The 18,960-nt window shown below is 41.6% G+C and overlaps 1 protein-coding gene across 1 annotated transcript; it reads left to right on the forward strand.

Moving 5' to 3' along the window:
• Positions 1-440: 440 nt before the first annotated feature.
• On the forward strand, positions 441-9,059 carry LOC135486350 (cysteine-rich protein 2-binding protein-like). The gene is made up of 15 exons (XM_064769072.1): positions 441-529; positions 938-1,086; positions 1,533-1,647; positions 2,321-2,452; positions 2,656-2,944; positions 3,169-3,436; positions 3,953-4,102; positions 4,445-4,682; positions 5,138-5,258; positions 5,654-5,752; positions 6,177-6,370; positions 6,646-6,851; positions 7,030-7,078; positions 7,746-7,878; positions 8,709-9,059. The coding sequence occupies exons 2-15, from the start codon at positions 996-998 to the stop codon at positions 8,880-8,882; spliced, it is 2,259 nt and encodes a 752-aa protein (XP_064625142.1). The 5' UTR covers positions 441-529; positions 938-995; the 3' UTR covers positions 8,883-9,059.
• Positions 9,060-18,960: the final 9,901 nt, after the last annotated feature.

Consider the following 18,960-nt stretch of genomic DNA (forward strand, 5'->3'; position numbering starts at 1 on the left):
GCCTCCATGGAGGTTCTATTTTAACTTCTAACTTTCTTCTCCATGTGTTCTCAGCGAATATTAGTACATCCTCAAAAATCAAGTCAGTCGTATCCTCCCCTCCTCGCACATATGCTCGATCGTTAGTGCCGAGTGTTGGTCGTTCAGGCTGATGGTAGTCGTGTATGTACTATCAGTCTTAGGACATTTTGGGTGAGTTTGTCCTCACTCAGTGATTTCGGTTGTATCCGGGAATTTGAAAGAGACTCTCTTCCTTGGCTGCGACCCGTCTCACCCGTTAAAGGGGAAAAGACAATTTATGCTTTCTATTGATTGCGCGGGAACCATCATCTCTATGTCAACGACAGACGGCGCCAAACAAGCACACCCTGACTGACGCGGCGAGTGGAGACTGGAGATCGGCGGTGTCTTGGGAGGGACAGCTGGAGTTTACATGATCACGACGATTTTCAATGGAAGAAAGAAAAAGGAAAAAGTTAAATTTAGTCTAATAAAGCGTTCAAAGTGGTGTTAGTTCACGCTTAACTGAGTATTTAGCACTCTCTATTTGTTCTCTTACCTAGTAAATTACATGAGGCCAAATTTCTCTCTGCTGGAACACTGTTCTGCAATGTTTTGATAAAATTTCCCAACTTTTTTCCTGCCCTCTGCAGGCTAATCTGAAGACAAAAGCATTTTGCCAAGCACAGCTTTATATTTTACAGTAGGCTACCCTCTAGCATATTGCCTAAACTAAACACGACCGCAGAACTAGGCCTCCTGCCTTAAAAACAACAAAAAATGTTTGTATGGGCCTTGATCATGTCCGTACGTTGACTGGCTTGAAAAGTGCATGCCGATGCCCGAGTTAGTAGTCAACACTCTGGTGCCATCTTTAGGGTTTTATTAAAAGTTCCAATGCTTCATAAATTTTTCATTATGCCAATTAATTTTCCAGGTGGCAGACGTTGTGAATCTATTTACCAAACAGCTAGGAGAAGAGCAAAACTTTCAAGATGTCGCCAACAACTTTCTGCTACTGCTGCAGTCAAGTCAAAGAAGCAATAATGCTCGAATGTACAAAGTGCAAGAAGTTATTTCATCTTGGTAAGTGAAGTTCCGGGACTCTTCAGCGTTCAGAATCTTTGGGATGCACACCAGACAGCAGACAGTCTGTTTTTGGTAAGAGAGTCCACCCACTGTCATAGAGAGTGCCACCACAGAATCCCAGAGCTTTTGTGCTGAGATCCTGTTGAAGTTTTGTCTGAAGATGACTGAAATTTTAATACGACACTTAAGAAGTTGGCCCGGAAGTGGCAACGGTTCGGTTCAGACAATGGGAGACTGCTAAAATGTGGAGCTGGGAATGATTGCATCCTCACTTTGCCAGTTTGCAGATACCCCATTTTAGCAGTCTCCCATTTTCTAAACGTACCGTCGCCACTTTCGGGCCAACTTCTTAAGTGTGTATAAAACATGCTAAAATTTAAAATTCTTATTCTGGGAAAGACAATTAAAAGTTCCCAATCATATGTCATTTTTGTGTGTTTCAGGTTGCCTGCAGACAGGTAAACCCAGTAGCCTGGAAGGGGATGCATTCTTCGAGTTCTTGTGCTCAGTCTGCAGTCCCACAGGTGGAGAGGAAATCAAGAGGATGAAACTGTCGTGGTGGGTATTTTTAGAGTAAAGAAAGTGTCTGGTGTTCAAACTTTGGTCGGTACTTGTCTCTTTGCTTTGCTCCGCAGGTACATGTATCGCTCAAGCTTCCAATTTTACAATGTGGTGTATCAGCTTGTGTATGTACAGTGGAACCCCCCTTAGCGGACACCTGTCTATTAAGGACACCCTCTCTATCAGGGACACTAGTTTTGGTCACAGATTGGTTATTTACATTCAATTTGACCTCTCCAATCAGGACACCTCTCCATAAAGGACAACACTTCTCAGTCCCAGGGTGTCCTTAATAGAGAGGTTCTACTGTAACAGCAATGGTTGCGGGAGTGAAAACTCCTGGCAGGTTCAACCAAGCCAGACTGGCTAAAGGCAGCTGTCAGACGACAAACAGACTCCTGGTCCTCCAGGTTGTGGTTTGCTGCAATGGGTCAACACCCCTGTCATGTCACCAAACTGTAACAATTGTTCTGGAAGATGGAGGCATCTTAACAAATGAAAGGAGGACCCCAGTTGAGAAACCTGCCCAGGACAGGAGGAAGTCGAGGAGTCTTGTTTGCGGCCTACATGTATGCTCAACCTGGGATGCCAGAGTTTAAGTCTGGGGTGCGAGAGTTTTAGTCCGGTCAGTCTAGTTGCCTGGAATGATTAATTCTTGGTGTTTTTTCAGGTTACAGGTTGTTAGTTTAGCCCTGTATAACCTGCATCTGGGTGGATCAGGAAAGAGGGGTTACTTCCGTTGGAAGGAGCACATCTGCGCCTTCATTGACAAACATTGGACAGCTCTCTTTGGGATGACAAGGTAACGTGTTTGGCCGTTGGCGGGTTTTCTGAGCAAGAAACTATGACTGGCGACAACACCACTGTTTACCCCAAATCAGTCTCGTGAGGACAAATGCACAACCAGAAGGCTTAGATAGGACCACTTGAAGCTAGGAATTCTGTAAATTATCACATCCTTTCACCAGTCCTTGATTGACTTATTTTTAATTAAAAAAATTTCAGGAAAAAAACGACCACATGGCATGGTACCGTAGCAGGTACCTTATCATCCGGTTGTCCACAGTACTTCCGCTCCGGTGCACAGGAGCTGAAAGAATCCGGTTGGTGGAGTGCTGCGGAGGTAAAGCCCCCTCCGATCGAGACAGAAATCAAACCGAAATCGACACGGCCAGTCAGAACGCCCAAGCTTGTTGAATCGCCCACGCCAAAAGTTGAGGGTCTGCGGACTCGAAGGAACAAGACATCGATACAAGCGGCAATTGAAATAAAAGCCAATCGCTCGACTACGATGGTAATGTATTTTCAATTTCTGCCAGTTTCATAGTCGATTTCACAAGAAATGGCATTGCTGTCTTCAGACCCAGAAATCCTTGCGTGTCGTTTATTTTTGTGTTTTTCACATTGACACAACAGATAGAAAAAAGATATTCTTGATTGAATTATTAACTGGAGGCACAAAAAGATGGAATTAACATGAAATGGTGTAGGATTTTAATACATTTGTTAACTTTTCAGGAAGCAAAAGATATCAGGAAGAAGAAAGCCGCTGAAGCTGCAGGATCTTCCCCACCAGCGGAGCCACTGCTCCCCATGGTCTTCCCCCAGAATACTCCTACATGTATCAAGACGGAACCAAAGTCACCAGTATTGAGCAGTCCAGACACTGCGGAGCCACCTCAAGTGGATTCATCTGTAAAATCAGAGGGAGATAGCTATGATTTTGATTTCATAGGCCCTGTGAAAAAGGAAGTGATGTTTTCGGAGCAGGATCTCATTCCAACAGGTATGCAGAGTTCTCCACAGGGTTTTCACAAGGTAGGATGGTACCCTTGATATTCAAGAAGTTTTGCCAGTGTGGGCTACAAGGTAGGGTGGCCAGCAATTTAAGGTGGGGTGGTACTGTAGAAATCCTTTACAAAATCTAGAGTGTGGCGGCTTCTAAGGTAGGGTGGTAAGCTGCCAAGGTGGCCGGGTGGGCCGCCCTGACAAATGACTTTGGGAGGAACACTGGTATGACCACTGGCGGTGTGATCATAAGAGACCAATAAGAACCGGCAATCGATTGAAAACACACCCTTACGGGCTATGCAAATGAATGATTTAAATCGCAGATACCTGCAATAATAATTGCAGCTATGTGGGACAAAAGGATTTCCCTTCTACATTGAAGGAAACTGGTGTCAATCGTGATGCTGCTTGGTCTGACTATTAAGATAGACCTAGCCACTCGCTATTAAAACATACCCAACTTTGGACAGTAATTCATGATTTAACATGATTATGATTTGACATTTTGCAGAGCGTGTCCCCATGTTGCTGCTGGCAGGGGACAAGGACATGGAGAGCGACAGTGATATTGAAGTTGACCCCTGTTCCATCACGCCCACGGCCTCACCCATTAACATGTCGAGCAACCCTGATATCGATGACATCTTGGCAAGCCTTGGTGGTAAGTTGACCCCTGTTCCATCACGTTCATGGCCTCACCCATTAGCATATCTAGCAACCCTGATATCGATGGAATCTTTCCAAGCCCTGGAGGTACGTTATTTCAACACACCAACACCAAACTGAACTTGCAACTCAATGTTTCTAAATCCTGACAGTCGTTTTGAGTGATCCTGATGGAATTTTTTGGCTGAAATATTGTTGTCCGTCCCGAAAACCCAGGGGTCTTTTGGTCTATGCCGGCATTGGGAGACAGACCATTCTCTTGTTAAAAGGTTTTAGATACGTATAAACCAGTTCTTTCTTTCCCCAAATTTGCCAATCCTAATCATTGTTCTTCCAGATCACTCTCGGCCTTATAATCACGAAAACATCTCACCAGCGAACATTTCAGACATCGCTCCATCAGCTGTCAACGAGGATAGCCATTTCCCAACAGAATTCGATAGCATTATGAGCGACGATCAGTCACCGTCAGTTGCGGACCTCTCCGATGCTGAGGGCGAAAGAAGTGATGTCAGTCGGAAGAGAAAATATGACGAGGAAGAGAATGATAAGACTTTGGAGAAGTTTAAACCTGAGTAAGATTTATTGTAAACACATTTATTTTCGTGGCCCTAAATTCTAGCAAAATGGCTAATGCCCTTTTTACTAACATATCATTTTTCAATCATACATGTGTGGCCACTGTGATATGATCAAAAATGAGTAATTTTGGTACCGTTAGTTTTTGAGATCTGACCCACTGATGCAAAATTTTAGGCTCATGAAAATGAAGGTGTTTTGAGTAGAAATTTATTGATTCTTAAACAGAGTAAATTGTTATTCCAATTGCTTTCATAACTTGCTATTGGAAGCACTCGTGGACAGAAAATATTGCCTTTAAATCTCATTTTACACGGAATGGTTCCAAAAAGAAATAAAAATCTGTCAACAAAACCACTTTTTGTGGTATCTTTTCTGTCATGATTGAGATTATCATTTTTTTAAACGTACAAAATTTCTAAATAATCCCTGGGTTAAAATTGTTTTTCAGATGTGTTCCATTGAGTCTTTATGAAGAGAAACAGCTGTTGAAAAAGCTGAACTCCATCGGCGATGTTGTCTTCTCCAGACCTGAACTCAATCGGCTGAGGAGGAAACTCATGGTGAGACAGGTAAGCCATACGACCGTGGGGCATCGATTAGTAACGAAGTCCGGAATTTGTGTCTGCTCCGATCCAATGGTCGTGAGTTTCTTCATCTGTCTGGTTTCAGATTTTTCCTCTCTAAATGTTACCTTTACATAACGGTGTGTAAAAGTCATTATCATTATTTCTCATGGTGTCATGAGAAATACCTCCAGCTAGATTCCCAAGTTGCCCATTTTGAGATGCAATCTAGTCTAATCTGTATCAGGTGTGAATTTGATGATTAAATTTGGAATTTCCGAAGAAAAAAACACAACTTGATGCTGATGGAAAAGTGATGCAGGCACGGATGATGAACTAGACTTTTTCTTCATGAGGCCTAAATTGCTGTATGAACTTTTATTGTGATGCGCCATTTCCAGATAAAACGAGAGAGAGGACTTCCGCTGTTTGACCTTGATGCCCATGTACAACACATCATTGGATTGGATGAGAAGAAAGCGAAAGCTAATATGATGCAGGTAGGGATCCTTAGCTAAGCATTCAATTTAAAATCGTGGTTTGTTCGTTCCAAATTTTAAAATCGAAATTGAGATTTTCCAATAATGAAAGTTGCAATTTTGAGCGTAACTGCTCTTGAAAATCCTCCCATATTTGATATTACCGAAGTCATTTCCCTTTAAATCTGCACGCGTCTACAGGTAAACAAAAAGAGACGTCACAGTGCGTATGAGCACTTGGCACTGCCTACATAACCTGACCCCCCCCCCCATAGCCTTCCAAACATCCTTCTTTCCTGTAGACACTCTTCTGTTGTGTACCTGTACTGCTGTTGTGTGCACCAACATAGGTGTCTCCTGCTTGTCTATTTTCATCATGTTGATGTGGCGGTTTACTGTTCAGCGTTATAACGCCCTCCTTGAGACCTCATCCTCTTTCTTTCAGGATGCCATAAACCGCTGGAACGTCTATAACGTCCCGTCAACGCAGCCAGCCACAGACATCCGTGTCCTTGATCGATTCCAGTGTGCCCTACCGACCATCCGGACAGCTTCATCACAGAAGGTCACCTTTCATAACAGACTGGTTGGCTTCAATGATGACCAGTTACAAAGTATATGCAGTCCCTACACAGCAAGGTAAACGGACCGGAAAGCCGCTGAAGTTTTTAAGGCGGTTTTATTTTCGAAAAAAATGACTGTGTTTTGCAATATTAAGAATTGCAAAAAGATATTTGTGATCTTAATAACTGAACGAAATTTTTAAATAATACGCCACAATAATATTGTGAAATTTCAATATTCTTAGAAATGTTTACAAATCGCATGAATAGATACCGGTAGGCATGCAACACACTCAAAATGGCCGACATACAAAGGAAGCAGACGTCAAAATTTCAATCAATTTTTTTCAGAATGCTCAAACCGTTTATTCGGAGAGACTACGAAAGTAGGCCTCTGAAGATGAGACTTTTGGAAGAGATTAGAACATATCCTCATCGGAATGACCCGCACTGGAAACCACCGCCCATGCCTCCAATAGACTACTGCTACGTGAGACCAGAACACATTCCATCCGTGAATGTACTCTGCAGGGAGTTCTTTTGGCCGGGTATAGAATGTAAGTACAGCCGGCTGGTTAATTCATTGAACACGTTTGAATCCATTGCCCTGGATTGGTCATGTCTAATATCGCCTAAGAACTTCTAACGTCATTGATATTTGGAGTTTCCCTCTTGTCCAGATTGAGGTCATCATTGTCATTACCGTTAATCAGTCTGTCCACGTTCTTGTTTCAGTATCAGAGTGTCTACAATATCCTGATTTCAGTTGTGTGGTGCTCTACAGGTAAATTATTCTTCATAAACCGTACGAGAATTTTAAACCGTTGGCACGGATTTAACTTAGCCTGTATGGGGCAGAGCTATTAACCCTTTAGTTACTGGAGAATTCCTGAAAATGGCCCTCTTTTTTCATCTGGTCTGGGATGGGTGTAGTCGAATATCGATTTCCCTTTGACGCTGCATGTTTTGGCATGTCGTATGGACAGCTTTTGAGTAGGATACATGAAGACCAACTTTATTTTGCTGGCTGTCACATTTCCACTGTCTTCTCCGGCGTATTTAAATGTGCAAATTTGGACGGGTCCAGGGTAATTTTCAGGGGTTTTGCTTTGCGAATGAGACTTATGGTTATTTCTAGAGTTGCTCCAGGTGTCAGGAACAATATAGTGCTGCTAATAAAGGACCTTCCTTCTGATACAAGTCTGGACATGCTGTGTCATTTGAGTGTTGGCAGATGGCCCAATGAATGAAAAAAGTCGCTAGAATCGTGGTTGAGAGAAAGAACCTTTTACTCTATCGTATTGTGAACACAAAGTCAGTTGAGTTCGTTCAGTACAGGAGTAATATGATCATATCTGCTTAGAGCTACATGTATGAATATTGATAATCAGCTCCTACACAAATCATGTACATTGACCTGAACTTTAAAAAATTTGTTTTTGTTCCTTCAGAAAAGTGGTGATCGGCTTTGCCTTCATGGTGCCGGACGTTAAATATAATGAGGCGTACATCTCATTTCTCTTTACTCATCCCGAGTGGAGGTTTGCCGGGATAGCCAAGTTTATGGTCTACCATCTTATTCAGGTAACTTTTCCTAATAAAACTTGTGCACATCATATTATCTTTTAAAGTGATACTATGATGAGATTTACAACTTTGCGGAAATACGTCCGTTTTTAATTGTTGATCACAAATGTGAAGCTCAAATTTTCCATTTTTGATTAGATTTATTATAAAATCGCTGAATGTAAACCACAGCGACCGTGAAAATGTTCATGTTGTGACGTCATCAACGAAAACGGCATCGAAGCGAGCCGTCCTGGCGGGATTAAACCATCAATTTCTAGAAAATGTGCATTTCGATTCGAAAACCTTACCGATTTATTAGAAAGTGACGTAGTCATTTGTCAAAAACAGCTAAAACATTATATGGTGAAATTTGACACGAGTTACCCTTTAAGCAGTTTCCGTTGATATTTCTGGCATTTGCAGTCTGTAAAGTACGCCATTACAAATATGTATTATTATTCACTAATAAATAGGGGCTTTAGGTCTATAACAAACATAAACCGTTACTATGTGCATTTGTCGTAATCCACATGTAGAAACTTCTGAAATATTTGCCCCTATACATGTAGCTCATACTGAATTAAGAAGATTTTTATTTAATTAAACTAATGTTAAATCCTCATCCAGTGCTTAAATGAATTATCAAAGGTTGTTTGGGGACTATCATTACAAAAGGTCAAATTGTCAGTTATCTTTAAAACTGAGCTTTTTGATTTTAGCCAGTGTCGAAAATTTGTCCTCTGACCCTAAAAAGCACTGTTTTCGAGTGCAACTTCAACAGGACCATTTGAATTTGACCAGGGGTGTAACCTTTGCTATATGTTTATCTTCAAATTTATTTTCAGACTTGCATGGGGAAGGATGTGACACTCCACGTGTCTGCGACAAACCCAGCCATGATGCTGTATCAAAAGTTTGGCTTCAAACCGGAGGAGTTTATTTTGGACTTTTATGAAAAATATTACCCTTACGATGCAAAGGATTGCCGACATGCATTATTCTTACGTCTTCGCCGGTAGTCTTGCGGGAAAGAAGGCGTGAGGGATTTTGAGGACAAGTACTTCGCTTTGGTCATTTTTGTATCAAGTGTAGTACAAAAATATACCGTAGAGCTATTTATTTTCATTAAATAGGTACAGCCCAGTGAAATGAAATTTTTACTACTGTATAAAGAATGTGTTAAAAAATAAAGGTATGCATTTCGATGAGACATATTGTTTTTTGTGTTTCAATCATAGCATTATGTTCTTATATGCTCCCTCCCGGACAGCCAACATTCACACTAGATATTATTAAGGGACCATCTCAGATACCTTGAAGCGAGAATAGGTGAAGTGGTTTCATTTGGGGGGTGGTAAATTATGAGCAGTCGTTTCATCTTCATTTCGCTTTACAGTGGAACCTCTATAAATGTTGTCCACAGTTGAGAGGTGTCTTAACTGCAGAGGTCGAATTTGATGGAAATACCAATTCAGTCTAATTTGAGAGGGTGTCCAAGAGAGGTGTCCACTAAAGAAGGTCCCTCTGTAGTTTCTGAAGTAAACTGATGAAGTCAAGGATACATCTGTTTCGTTTTTTTGGAGAAGAGATCTGGAGAGAGGAGAGATTTCATCGTTTTGGTTTTGTGGCATTTTGTCCCTATTAAAGTACTCCATCGTTTTTGCCTGCTCAAGCGGTCAAACCACAACGAGGACAAAGGGCAAGCACTCCCATGGTTTTCGCCTGCTCAAGCGGTCAAACCACAACGAGGACAAAGGGCAAGCACTCCCATGGTTTTCGCCTGCTCAAGCGGTCAAACCACAACGAGGACAAAGGGCAAGCACTCCCATGGTTTTCGTCTGCTCAAGCGGTCAAACTACAACGAGGACAAAGGGCAAGCACTCCCATGGTTTTCGCCTGCTCAAGCGGTCAAACCACAACGAGGAAAAAGGGCAAGCACTCCCATGGTTTTTGCCTGCTCAAGCGGTCAAACCACAACGAGGACAAAGGGCAAGCACTCCCATGGTTTTTGCCTGCTCAAGCGGTCAAACCACAACGAGGACAAAGGGCAAGCACTCCCATGGTTTTTGCCTGCTCAAGCGGTCAAACCACAACGAGGACAAAGGGCAAGCACTCCCATGGTTTTTGCCTGCTCAAGCGGTCAAACCACAACGAGGACAAAGGGCAAGCACTCCCATGGTTTTTGCCTGCTCAAGCGGTCAAACCACAACGAGGACAAAGGGCAAGCACTCCCATGGTTTTCGCCTGCTCAAGCGGTCAAACCACAACGAGGACAAAGGGCAAGCACTCCCATGGTTTTCGTCTGCTCAAGCGGTCAAACCACAACGAGGACAAAGGGCAAGCACTCCCATGGTTTTCGTCTGCTCAAGCGGTCAAACTACAACGAGGACAAAGGGCAAGCACTCCCATGGTTTTCGCCTGCTCAAGCGGTCAAACCACAACGAGGACAAAGGGCAAGCACTCCCATGGTTTTCGCCTGCTCAAGCGGTCAAACCACAACGAGGACAAAGGGCAAGCACTCCCATGGTTTTCGCCTGCTCAAGCGGTCAAACTACAACGAGGACAAAGGGCATAATTCTGAGTTGGTGGCCCATTGATTGTTCCCCTTACAAGATCCAAAGATTAGGTGAGCATACATTTTACAGTTTCATACTTCTGGAGCATCATCCTAAATGACGCAACCTGACCAAGAAATAGATGGAAATCACTCCCAATAACAAAAATAAGAGACACGTGTTCTGATGTGCCATGCACAAGAGGAAAAGTTCCTCTGGAACAGCTTATGGAAACGCCCAATAAGCCAAACAAAGGTTGTTTGTCTGTATGGGGCGTCACAAGGTCATACGCACATGTAAGCCAGACACAGAACAGGGAACAGGGAACTGCTCAAGCAAACAGTCTAAGGATACACCTCGAAAGGCTGCGTGTCCACAGTCTGTTCACTTGTGAATTAGTGGCATTGTGTTGATCCATTGTCTTCAAGGTTAATTATCTGTGTGGCGCGTCACCAGGTCATAAAGCAAAGACAGAACAGGGAACTACATCAGCAGACAGCCTGTTGATAGGCTGAGTCTCATGGAGTATCATCTTGAATATAACTCCCAATAAGCCAGCCAAGGGATATTATGCTGTGATGTGCCTTGCACAAGAGGAAAAAGTCACCTGGTACTGCCTATCAGAATGCCTAATATCAAGCCAAAGGTTCATTTTCTGTATAGCCTGTCACAAGGTCATAAGCAAACACAGCACAGGGAAAAACTCCACAAGTATATGGCCGGTGTAGAAGTTTAAAATGTCCTAGGATAGAATGCCCAGGAAACAAAGGATTCTATCATGCGCTTCAATCTCTGAGCTATTGACAATCAGGATCTCTATACAACCATATTGCAGAATACAATAGGGCCGGACATTTTTTCCAAGGGGGCATTTGTTACTGTTACATCGGTACAGCCTATCAGAATGCCCTATAAGCCAATGGTCTCTGTATGGTCTTAGAGAAACCAGCCTAATGGCGCGTCACAAGGTAATAATCAAACACAGAAAAGGGAACTGCACAAGCAAACAGCAAGTACAGCCTATCACAACACCCCAAAAGCCAATGGTTTATTGTCTGTATGGAGGTCATAAGGTAATAATCAAACACAGAAAAGGGAACTGCACAAGCAAACAGCCAGCACAACCTATCAGAATGCTCAATAAGTAAGTCAAAGATCATTTCTTAGGTCATGATCAAATACAGAAAATGGAACTGCACAAGCAAAGATCCTGCAGGTAACCAGTGAGTGTGAGCCTTGGAGCAGCATCTTGAGACAGAAATGGCTGGAATCACTGCTTGTGGTTTTTGGAACATCCTTATTGTCCTCAAAGGGGACAATAGCTGGTAGCATTGTTGGAGGGATGGATTATCCTGTAGGCCGATGCCGATCTATCAGCGTTGTGCGTCTGTATCCCTCCCTACGATAAACTATCCCCGATTAGGCGTCATGACGGCTGTTACTATTCCCATTACATGTAGGCTGTCGTCCGACACGTTGAAGAAAACGTATGTTGCTACTTCAAACATCATTGATCGATAACTTGGTCATGATTTGCCAAAACGGGTCAGTGGCATAGTGGTTTGAGCACTGGGCTCATAATCAAGAGGTGATGGGCTTGACACTAGTACTCCGAGGGATCGCTGCTGTTTTGTCTAGATGTCCTTGAGCAAGGCACTTAACCCATCTTCCTACTCTCAACCCAAGAGTGAACGGTTCCTTTGCTGGCAGAAATAGCGATGACTGCCGAGTCCTAGCACTGAGGGGCAGCTAGACTGTATACTCTCCAGGGAGTTGAGCTTGAACAGGAATAAACAGGCCAGAAGCTGGGGGGGGGGGGTATAATATGGCAAAGCGCTTGTGAGTCAAATCAAATGTGAATTGAGTACCAAGCGCTATACCAAGCCTATAAATTGGCTGAACATTGGTACAATTTATCCTCATTTAAAGACAAAGAAACAGAAAAATTTACAACTCCACAGCATTTTTATTACAAAATCACCATAAGAGTACATAGATGTACAACTTGAATTCCAATTCCTCTAACATTCATTATTACAATACTCCTCTATACCTATGTACAAAACTTTACAGCAAATTATAAACATAACAGTAGTTTATTTTTAATCACAATATAAATTGTTGTATTAAATGGGGTCCAGAAATCCCCAATTTGCAGAGATCTTTGCCAGAAGACACCAAAAAACCTCCAAAAAATTCTGAACTTTTTGCTTTGTATACTAATGAATTCACCCAAAATATAAGCATCTCAATTCATATGCAGCAGTCAATACAGACCCTGTACCCCTCCCCTATTCAAGTACTGACACTTTTTCTAAGGCCAGGATAGACACTAATTCACCAAGGACTTGAAATAAAATCGCCAGGGGCGTCACCATGACTCATCCTCTTGCAAACACGTCCACAACATGACTCCTCGTTACGCAAGGGATTAAATATCTATCAAGCAAAATGGCTTGATATGTCAAGATGATGACGACAAAAATTGACGTTACGTGGGGGAGGGGGGTTCACATTGACCGCTGCATTACATGTTGTACACCCAGTGACAACTGAGTTTATTTCATGAGCAGCCTCAACACTGGCATACAAGTATATAATCTACATTGAAATTACATTACATGTAATCATCAAAATTACATTACATGTACATGTAATCATTTAAAATACATTATATGTAAGTTTTCATTAAACCTCACCCTTTCGAAGATGGGGAAGAAATAATCTGACAAAAATCCTGCTATTTTTTCAAAGTCTAACAAAATATTGTGCAAGCAAATAAAACGAATACATAAACTAACCAACAATCGCTCAAGGCATCTAAAATCCCATTTGTGCAAAATGTTTTTTATTTGGAAAGACATTTATAAAGATATTTTTGTGCATTTTTATGTCGGTGACATTTAGGTTCAGGACTTCACACCAGGTGGTGTTTTGTTCGTGACACGTATTAATCTAGTTCATTCATTCAATTGGGCACCACGGTTACCAGAATACACATGATTACCTGCTTTACATTTTCTCATACAAAAAACAGGAAAATCAAAGTCATACAAAATGTAGCAAAGGGTCATAATTCCCCCAAAAGCACTGAGGTGCAAAATGTACATAAAAGGGAGCCCTACATACATTATAATGAATACAAATTCGATTCACAATGATAAAGACATACAAAGATCTTTGTGCATCACATAACATCACTTTTGACACAATTTATCTCGCAAAGGACCAGTATTCGGTTGCTGAAATATGCAGTTTTAAATAATGAAAGTAGTTACATTGAGTCTGACCTGGCAAATAGAAGTTTTGGCTCAAAATGCAGCAATCTAGAGCTGTTGTGCAAGAATAGTTAATATTCTCACCGTTTGGGAAATATTTTAATGAAAATGTGATCGCCCATTGTCAATTTGGCAGCAAGAGAGTAAAGAACTATTTGCGATAAAAAAGTTGCCTGCTTTAACTCTTTGGCGAATTTTGTACACTACGTGACATGGTGACATCAAATACTAAGACAGCAAGCTTGACTAAAACCAAAGTACCAGTAGGCCCTATAGGGAGTTGAAAATAAAACTTAAATAGATAGATAGAAGTCTACAAAACTAACTCATCGTTGCAGTCTCATGTTTGCTTCAGGCAGCGAAATACAGCGCCAAGAGGGCACCTAAACACAGAGTGACGAGGAGCCTAATAGCCCAGTGGTTAACACTGCTGGGTACCACAAAATAGGGCCTGGGTTCGATCCGAGGAGAGCCCAGAATTTTATGTCTGGTGAACCAGCGCAGTTTTCACGTGGTTGGCACGTTGGCCCCAGAGTGGAAGTTAGGCAACGTTGAGCGCGGTCAACCTTTGGATCGGTGACCGGCGTGTACAATACACTTAACCACAGTGGCAGCTAAAACACTCATCCTGAGGAACACTCCATTTGGAGAAAACACCTCCAAGTGCAGAGCTATTGCTAGAGATGAAAATGCCGAGTGAGACAAGCTTTGAAATTTGGATAAAAAATATACCTTGCGGCTATTTTATGCACCACACTGCAATTTTTGTTGCAGGACAGTACTGCAGCTGCAACATTCATAGCGCAACGAAAATTGCAGCTTAGAACCAACCAATGTTATAAAGCAACAATCTTACTTTTCATCCAGCAACAAAAATTGCAGCTTCTGCAATTACAGGTGCCCTGCAACAAAACTCGCAGCGTGTGCACCTAGCATACGCACAACATGTCGCTTTTTTAGCGAACTCTTGGAAGTGGAACTGATTTTTAAAACAGCCTTTTGATAGAATTGGATGTTCATGATAGATGTTGAGGTTGCAGCAGTCATTTGTTTAGAAAGATTTCTGTATTATAAAATAAAGCATGTCGACTGTCTTTTGATGACGCCCTGAATTCAACTGGCTGCCTCTATCGGACTGCTGCCATTGCTGACCATACTCCTGGTGTTGTGCGGGTCCTAAAAGCTTTAAATTACTACAGACCCTGAGAAATAGTTTGTACGTTATTCTAATAAATATCTCTCCAAGGAAACTACCATGTCATGTCACAAAAGTCTTAAATTGTCTTCAAAGACCAAACAGTATCTGTTACAATTAGGCCACACCAATGAGATACCTTGGATAGCGGGCAAGGAGGCAAATATGTCTTTTTCTGAGGAAGGAAACAATGATAAGACCTCTGAAGACTATAAAACACGCAACATATTGTGAACGACACTTTGTCAGCACTCTAGAAGTTTGATGACACAATCAAATTTCTATTACATTGTATCAAGACCTATGTGTCTGGTTGGTACACCACAGACGTTTTGTGGAGATATCATTTTATAATGTGACAAATGAAACAGCAGCAAAATGAAAATTTTTCAAGATTTGGGATAGGCTTATAGTCCGCAGGCCTACTATTCTAAAATACCTTGGTACCGTAAAGTCAACTTTTAAATGGAAAATGCATAAGCCTCGTTCTGAGAGCGGAGTGTTTTGGACACGCAACCAAGATGCTCTACCAAAGTTCCCTCGGGTTGCACTAAAATGTGGAAACCATGCACACGTCACGTCAATGGAATTTCACCTCACTTCAGAAGTTTGAGGCGCTCAAAACACTGCTTCAAACACAAATCAGTCAAGGAAGCATCAACCACCCTAAGTTTTTCAATGAGCACTACACATATTTGCCGAGAAAAACGCTCCAAATAGCCCATTTGCGCGGATTTTAGCATCACTTGAGCGAGCCGATGCGGACTTCCTATGCGCGCTGTACAAAATGTACATGTCTCATTTTCTGTAACGTTGCCGTAATGTAATGTAAACAATGGCGCTACCGGCGCTCCGGCCGGGCCGGCGATGGATGGAATTTGCCAAATTCGCACATATTCAAGTTATTTTCGTGGCCTATCTTTTTAAGTTTGAGGTATTTTAGAATAGAAATTGAACCCTCGGCTTCGGACCTTGGTTGAGTTCGGCGAGGGTTTGGACGAAATTTTAGCTCCACCCGAGAGTGTCTTGGTAACTCAACCAAGGTCCTCCGCCTCGGGTTCAATTCCTTAACCCAAGGTATTTAACTGGTGTGGCCTTTATACGTAAGTCTACTTGACATAAAGGCCAACCTACACACAAAATTCAGCCACAGACCCACAGTTACATGTACATAATACCCGCCCCACACCATCAAATTCTTTATGAAATTTTCTACACATCATCACCCAAAAATTACAGCTTATCTGATCATTTTGAGAAAAAGTGGAATGGCACTTAACACGTGTACCAAATCATGAAGCTAAGACTACGAAATTCTGTCGCCTCTTTGGTCATTGCAGATTTTAATATCTCATCAAAGTCATCCGATAAAACACTACTATAAAACTAACCAAATGCCATGTTGCACTCAATTTTCACCAAAATGTAAGTTTTGATCCTGTTTTTCTGAGGTGACAACATGATCTTACAAACTTTTTATGTTGGCCTATGTTTTCGAATCATGAGCCCAGAGCATTTTTCAATGGATGAAAATATTTCATCATGTGCGATGGACATATCAAGTCACAACAAACATGTAACTTCAAGCGCCCTGCAAACGAGTGATATTTGTTGCTTCAACCTGCAACAATTGTCGCTTAAGCAATTGCTTTGATGAGCGATAAAACGACTGCTCCTGTTGTAGCTGCAACCCACGACAATTATCGCTGCAATGAGTAACTGCTGCAATGAGTGATAAAACAATTGATCATAATCAGGTAAAAAACTGCAGGCTGCGATGAATATCGCAAACGACAGACTTTTGTCACATGCAGTCATGCAGCAATAAAAATCGCTTGTTTGCGGGAATAGACAAGATCTCTAGTTCACTGCACACACATTACATGTACATGCTACAACAAACTATTTCTTGTTTTTAGTTAAAAATATACATTTGTCGGCAGTGAACATGTAGAATTTTAACAGTCAACAAGAATCTCAAGTAGGTTTGGAATTAACTGGGAAATCAACAACATTATAAACAATGTCTTCAGTTCAAACCAGATGGGGCATTATTGCCGAATCAGCGCTTATATATACCCTAGGGTTTTCTTGAATTATACATTTGGGGATGGATCAAAAAATATTTTTACAAGCAGTTCTTAGTGACTGTGTACACTTACAAATGTAGCACCCTTGGCAGAAACTCTAGACTCAACATCAGTGCTGACTCAGCACTAATTCCCACCATATACTGAATTTAGATTTTCTGACTTTATTTTAAGACACACTGAATATAAATTTAAACAATGCCGTCCTGAGGAGTGATCCAGAAACTCTTCTGTCACTTCCTACATATTCGGGGATGACACTCATATAAGGACAGTCTCCTCCAAGTTGGGACTCCTACCCAAAGACATCTGTTTCTAAACGAGCAAGGACAATGGAAGATATGAATAAAGCCTAGCAAATGCTTTTATCTAAAACTCCACATACATTTACACTAGGCCTTTCAGTACAAAATTGAAGTAGAAGCATTTGGTCTTTATTCATATCACCGAATATCTCCCACCGAATACAACTTTCGTCCTCAAGACGAAAGCACAACCAAAGGACACTCACACAGGACCAGACTCCTCCAGATTTTCTTTCCCCAGAGAAAGGGGGCAGCACTTTAGTTCATACTTCACTAGATGTCCAGCAACATCTATTTCTAATTTCCACTCGGAATGGAGTGTCTCTGAACAAACCCCAACATTAATCTAAATGTAGATGACATGTCATGACTTAATACTTTGAGCATTCTTGAAGATGATCAACTCTTGATTGGCATTTTGTGAAAACAATTATTATTCGCAAGACCTGACTGTTCTTATACAAGAAGCACACAGAGGTAAATGCTTGCGAGATCTGTCGCCGACGTTTATACATCCTTTATTTAAGAAAAACAAGCGTTTTGTTAAATCAATCAGTCAAAATAAGGGTATTTAGGTGGACGGACTCCACAATAGTGATAAACGACACCTTATAATGATTAGATGTCATAGGGAGCTACATGTAGGTTTTAAGATGCCTCACAAAGACTCATGCACTCATGATTTGCCTTAAAGAGGAGGAATTTGAACCAGTTGGTTCGCAATGACTCATCCAGGTAGCTTTCTTGTGCACATAGCACAGTAATGCATTGCATGACGCACAGTGGTGCTCAAGCAGGAAATGGCATGGTGAACAATTCATCTCCACCATTTATAGGGCAGGGTGGGTCTTTAAATGGAGTGGTCATGTGTCCCACAACCTGGTTGCAATAAACATGATAAATGAGACGTCTCCGAAAGTCACCAACCTAACCCTTGGCTTCACCAAAGGCAGATCATCAAATCATCGTTTATGGCATTGTACCGTATTAAAGACCAATAAGACACATAATACTAATGCCAACTAACAAATCGTTTGTTTTTCTGTTATAAATGAAGGATTTTAAACACGTCTGCGACACAATGTTATGGAATTTATGCGTACCTCTGTGTGTGCCCACCTTAGTTCTAACCCTGAGCATACATGTATGTAAGTTGTCTAGCACGTATCCAGATGGCGCTGGATGTGATATCATTGTTACATGATCAGAGTAAAATAGTTCATTAGAAATATAGCGTACAATACTATTACCATCACAAGTGTCGCCCCCTATGGGGCAGTTTGGCAGTGAAATAGCTGTATTAACTTGAGTAAGAATAGATGCATATTGGTGTAACTTGTTTATCACATTTATGGTAAGTGTGTTCAGGCATGTTGGCCATCCTCTGGGCCATAGTAGGGTAAAAGTAGGAATTTCATTTTTCAAAAATAGGATTTTATTAGGAATTTAAGCTTCAAAATAAGGAGAAAAGTAGGAACTTTGGAAAGTAGGAAGTGGTTGTATTTTAAATAACGTCCTAGCAATGGAATTTAGGAGTTTCCTTACCTTTTTATAAACACTTTACTTATGACATGGCGGGTGAAGGGTGTCAAACTTGAACTTGACATGGATTGAGCATAACTTGATTTAGTGACCAAAGAGCGAGGTTCGCAGGCACCCACCATCTTAATGTAG

This window comes from Lineus longissimus, chromosome 4 (assembly GCF_910592395.1).
Source record: "Lineus longissimus chromosome 4, tnLinLong1.2, whole genome shotgun sequence".
Lineage (NCBI taxonomy): Eukaryota > Metazoa > Nemertea > Pilidiophora > Heteronemertea > Lineidae > Lineus > Lineus longissimus.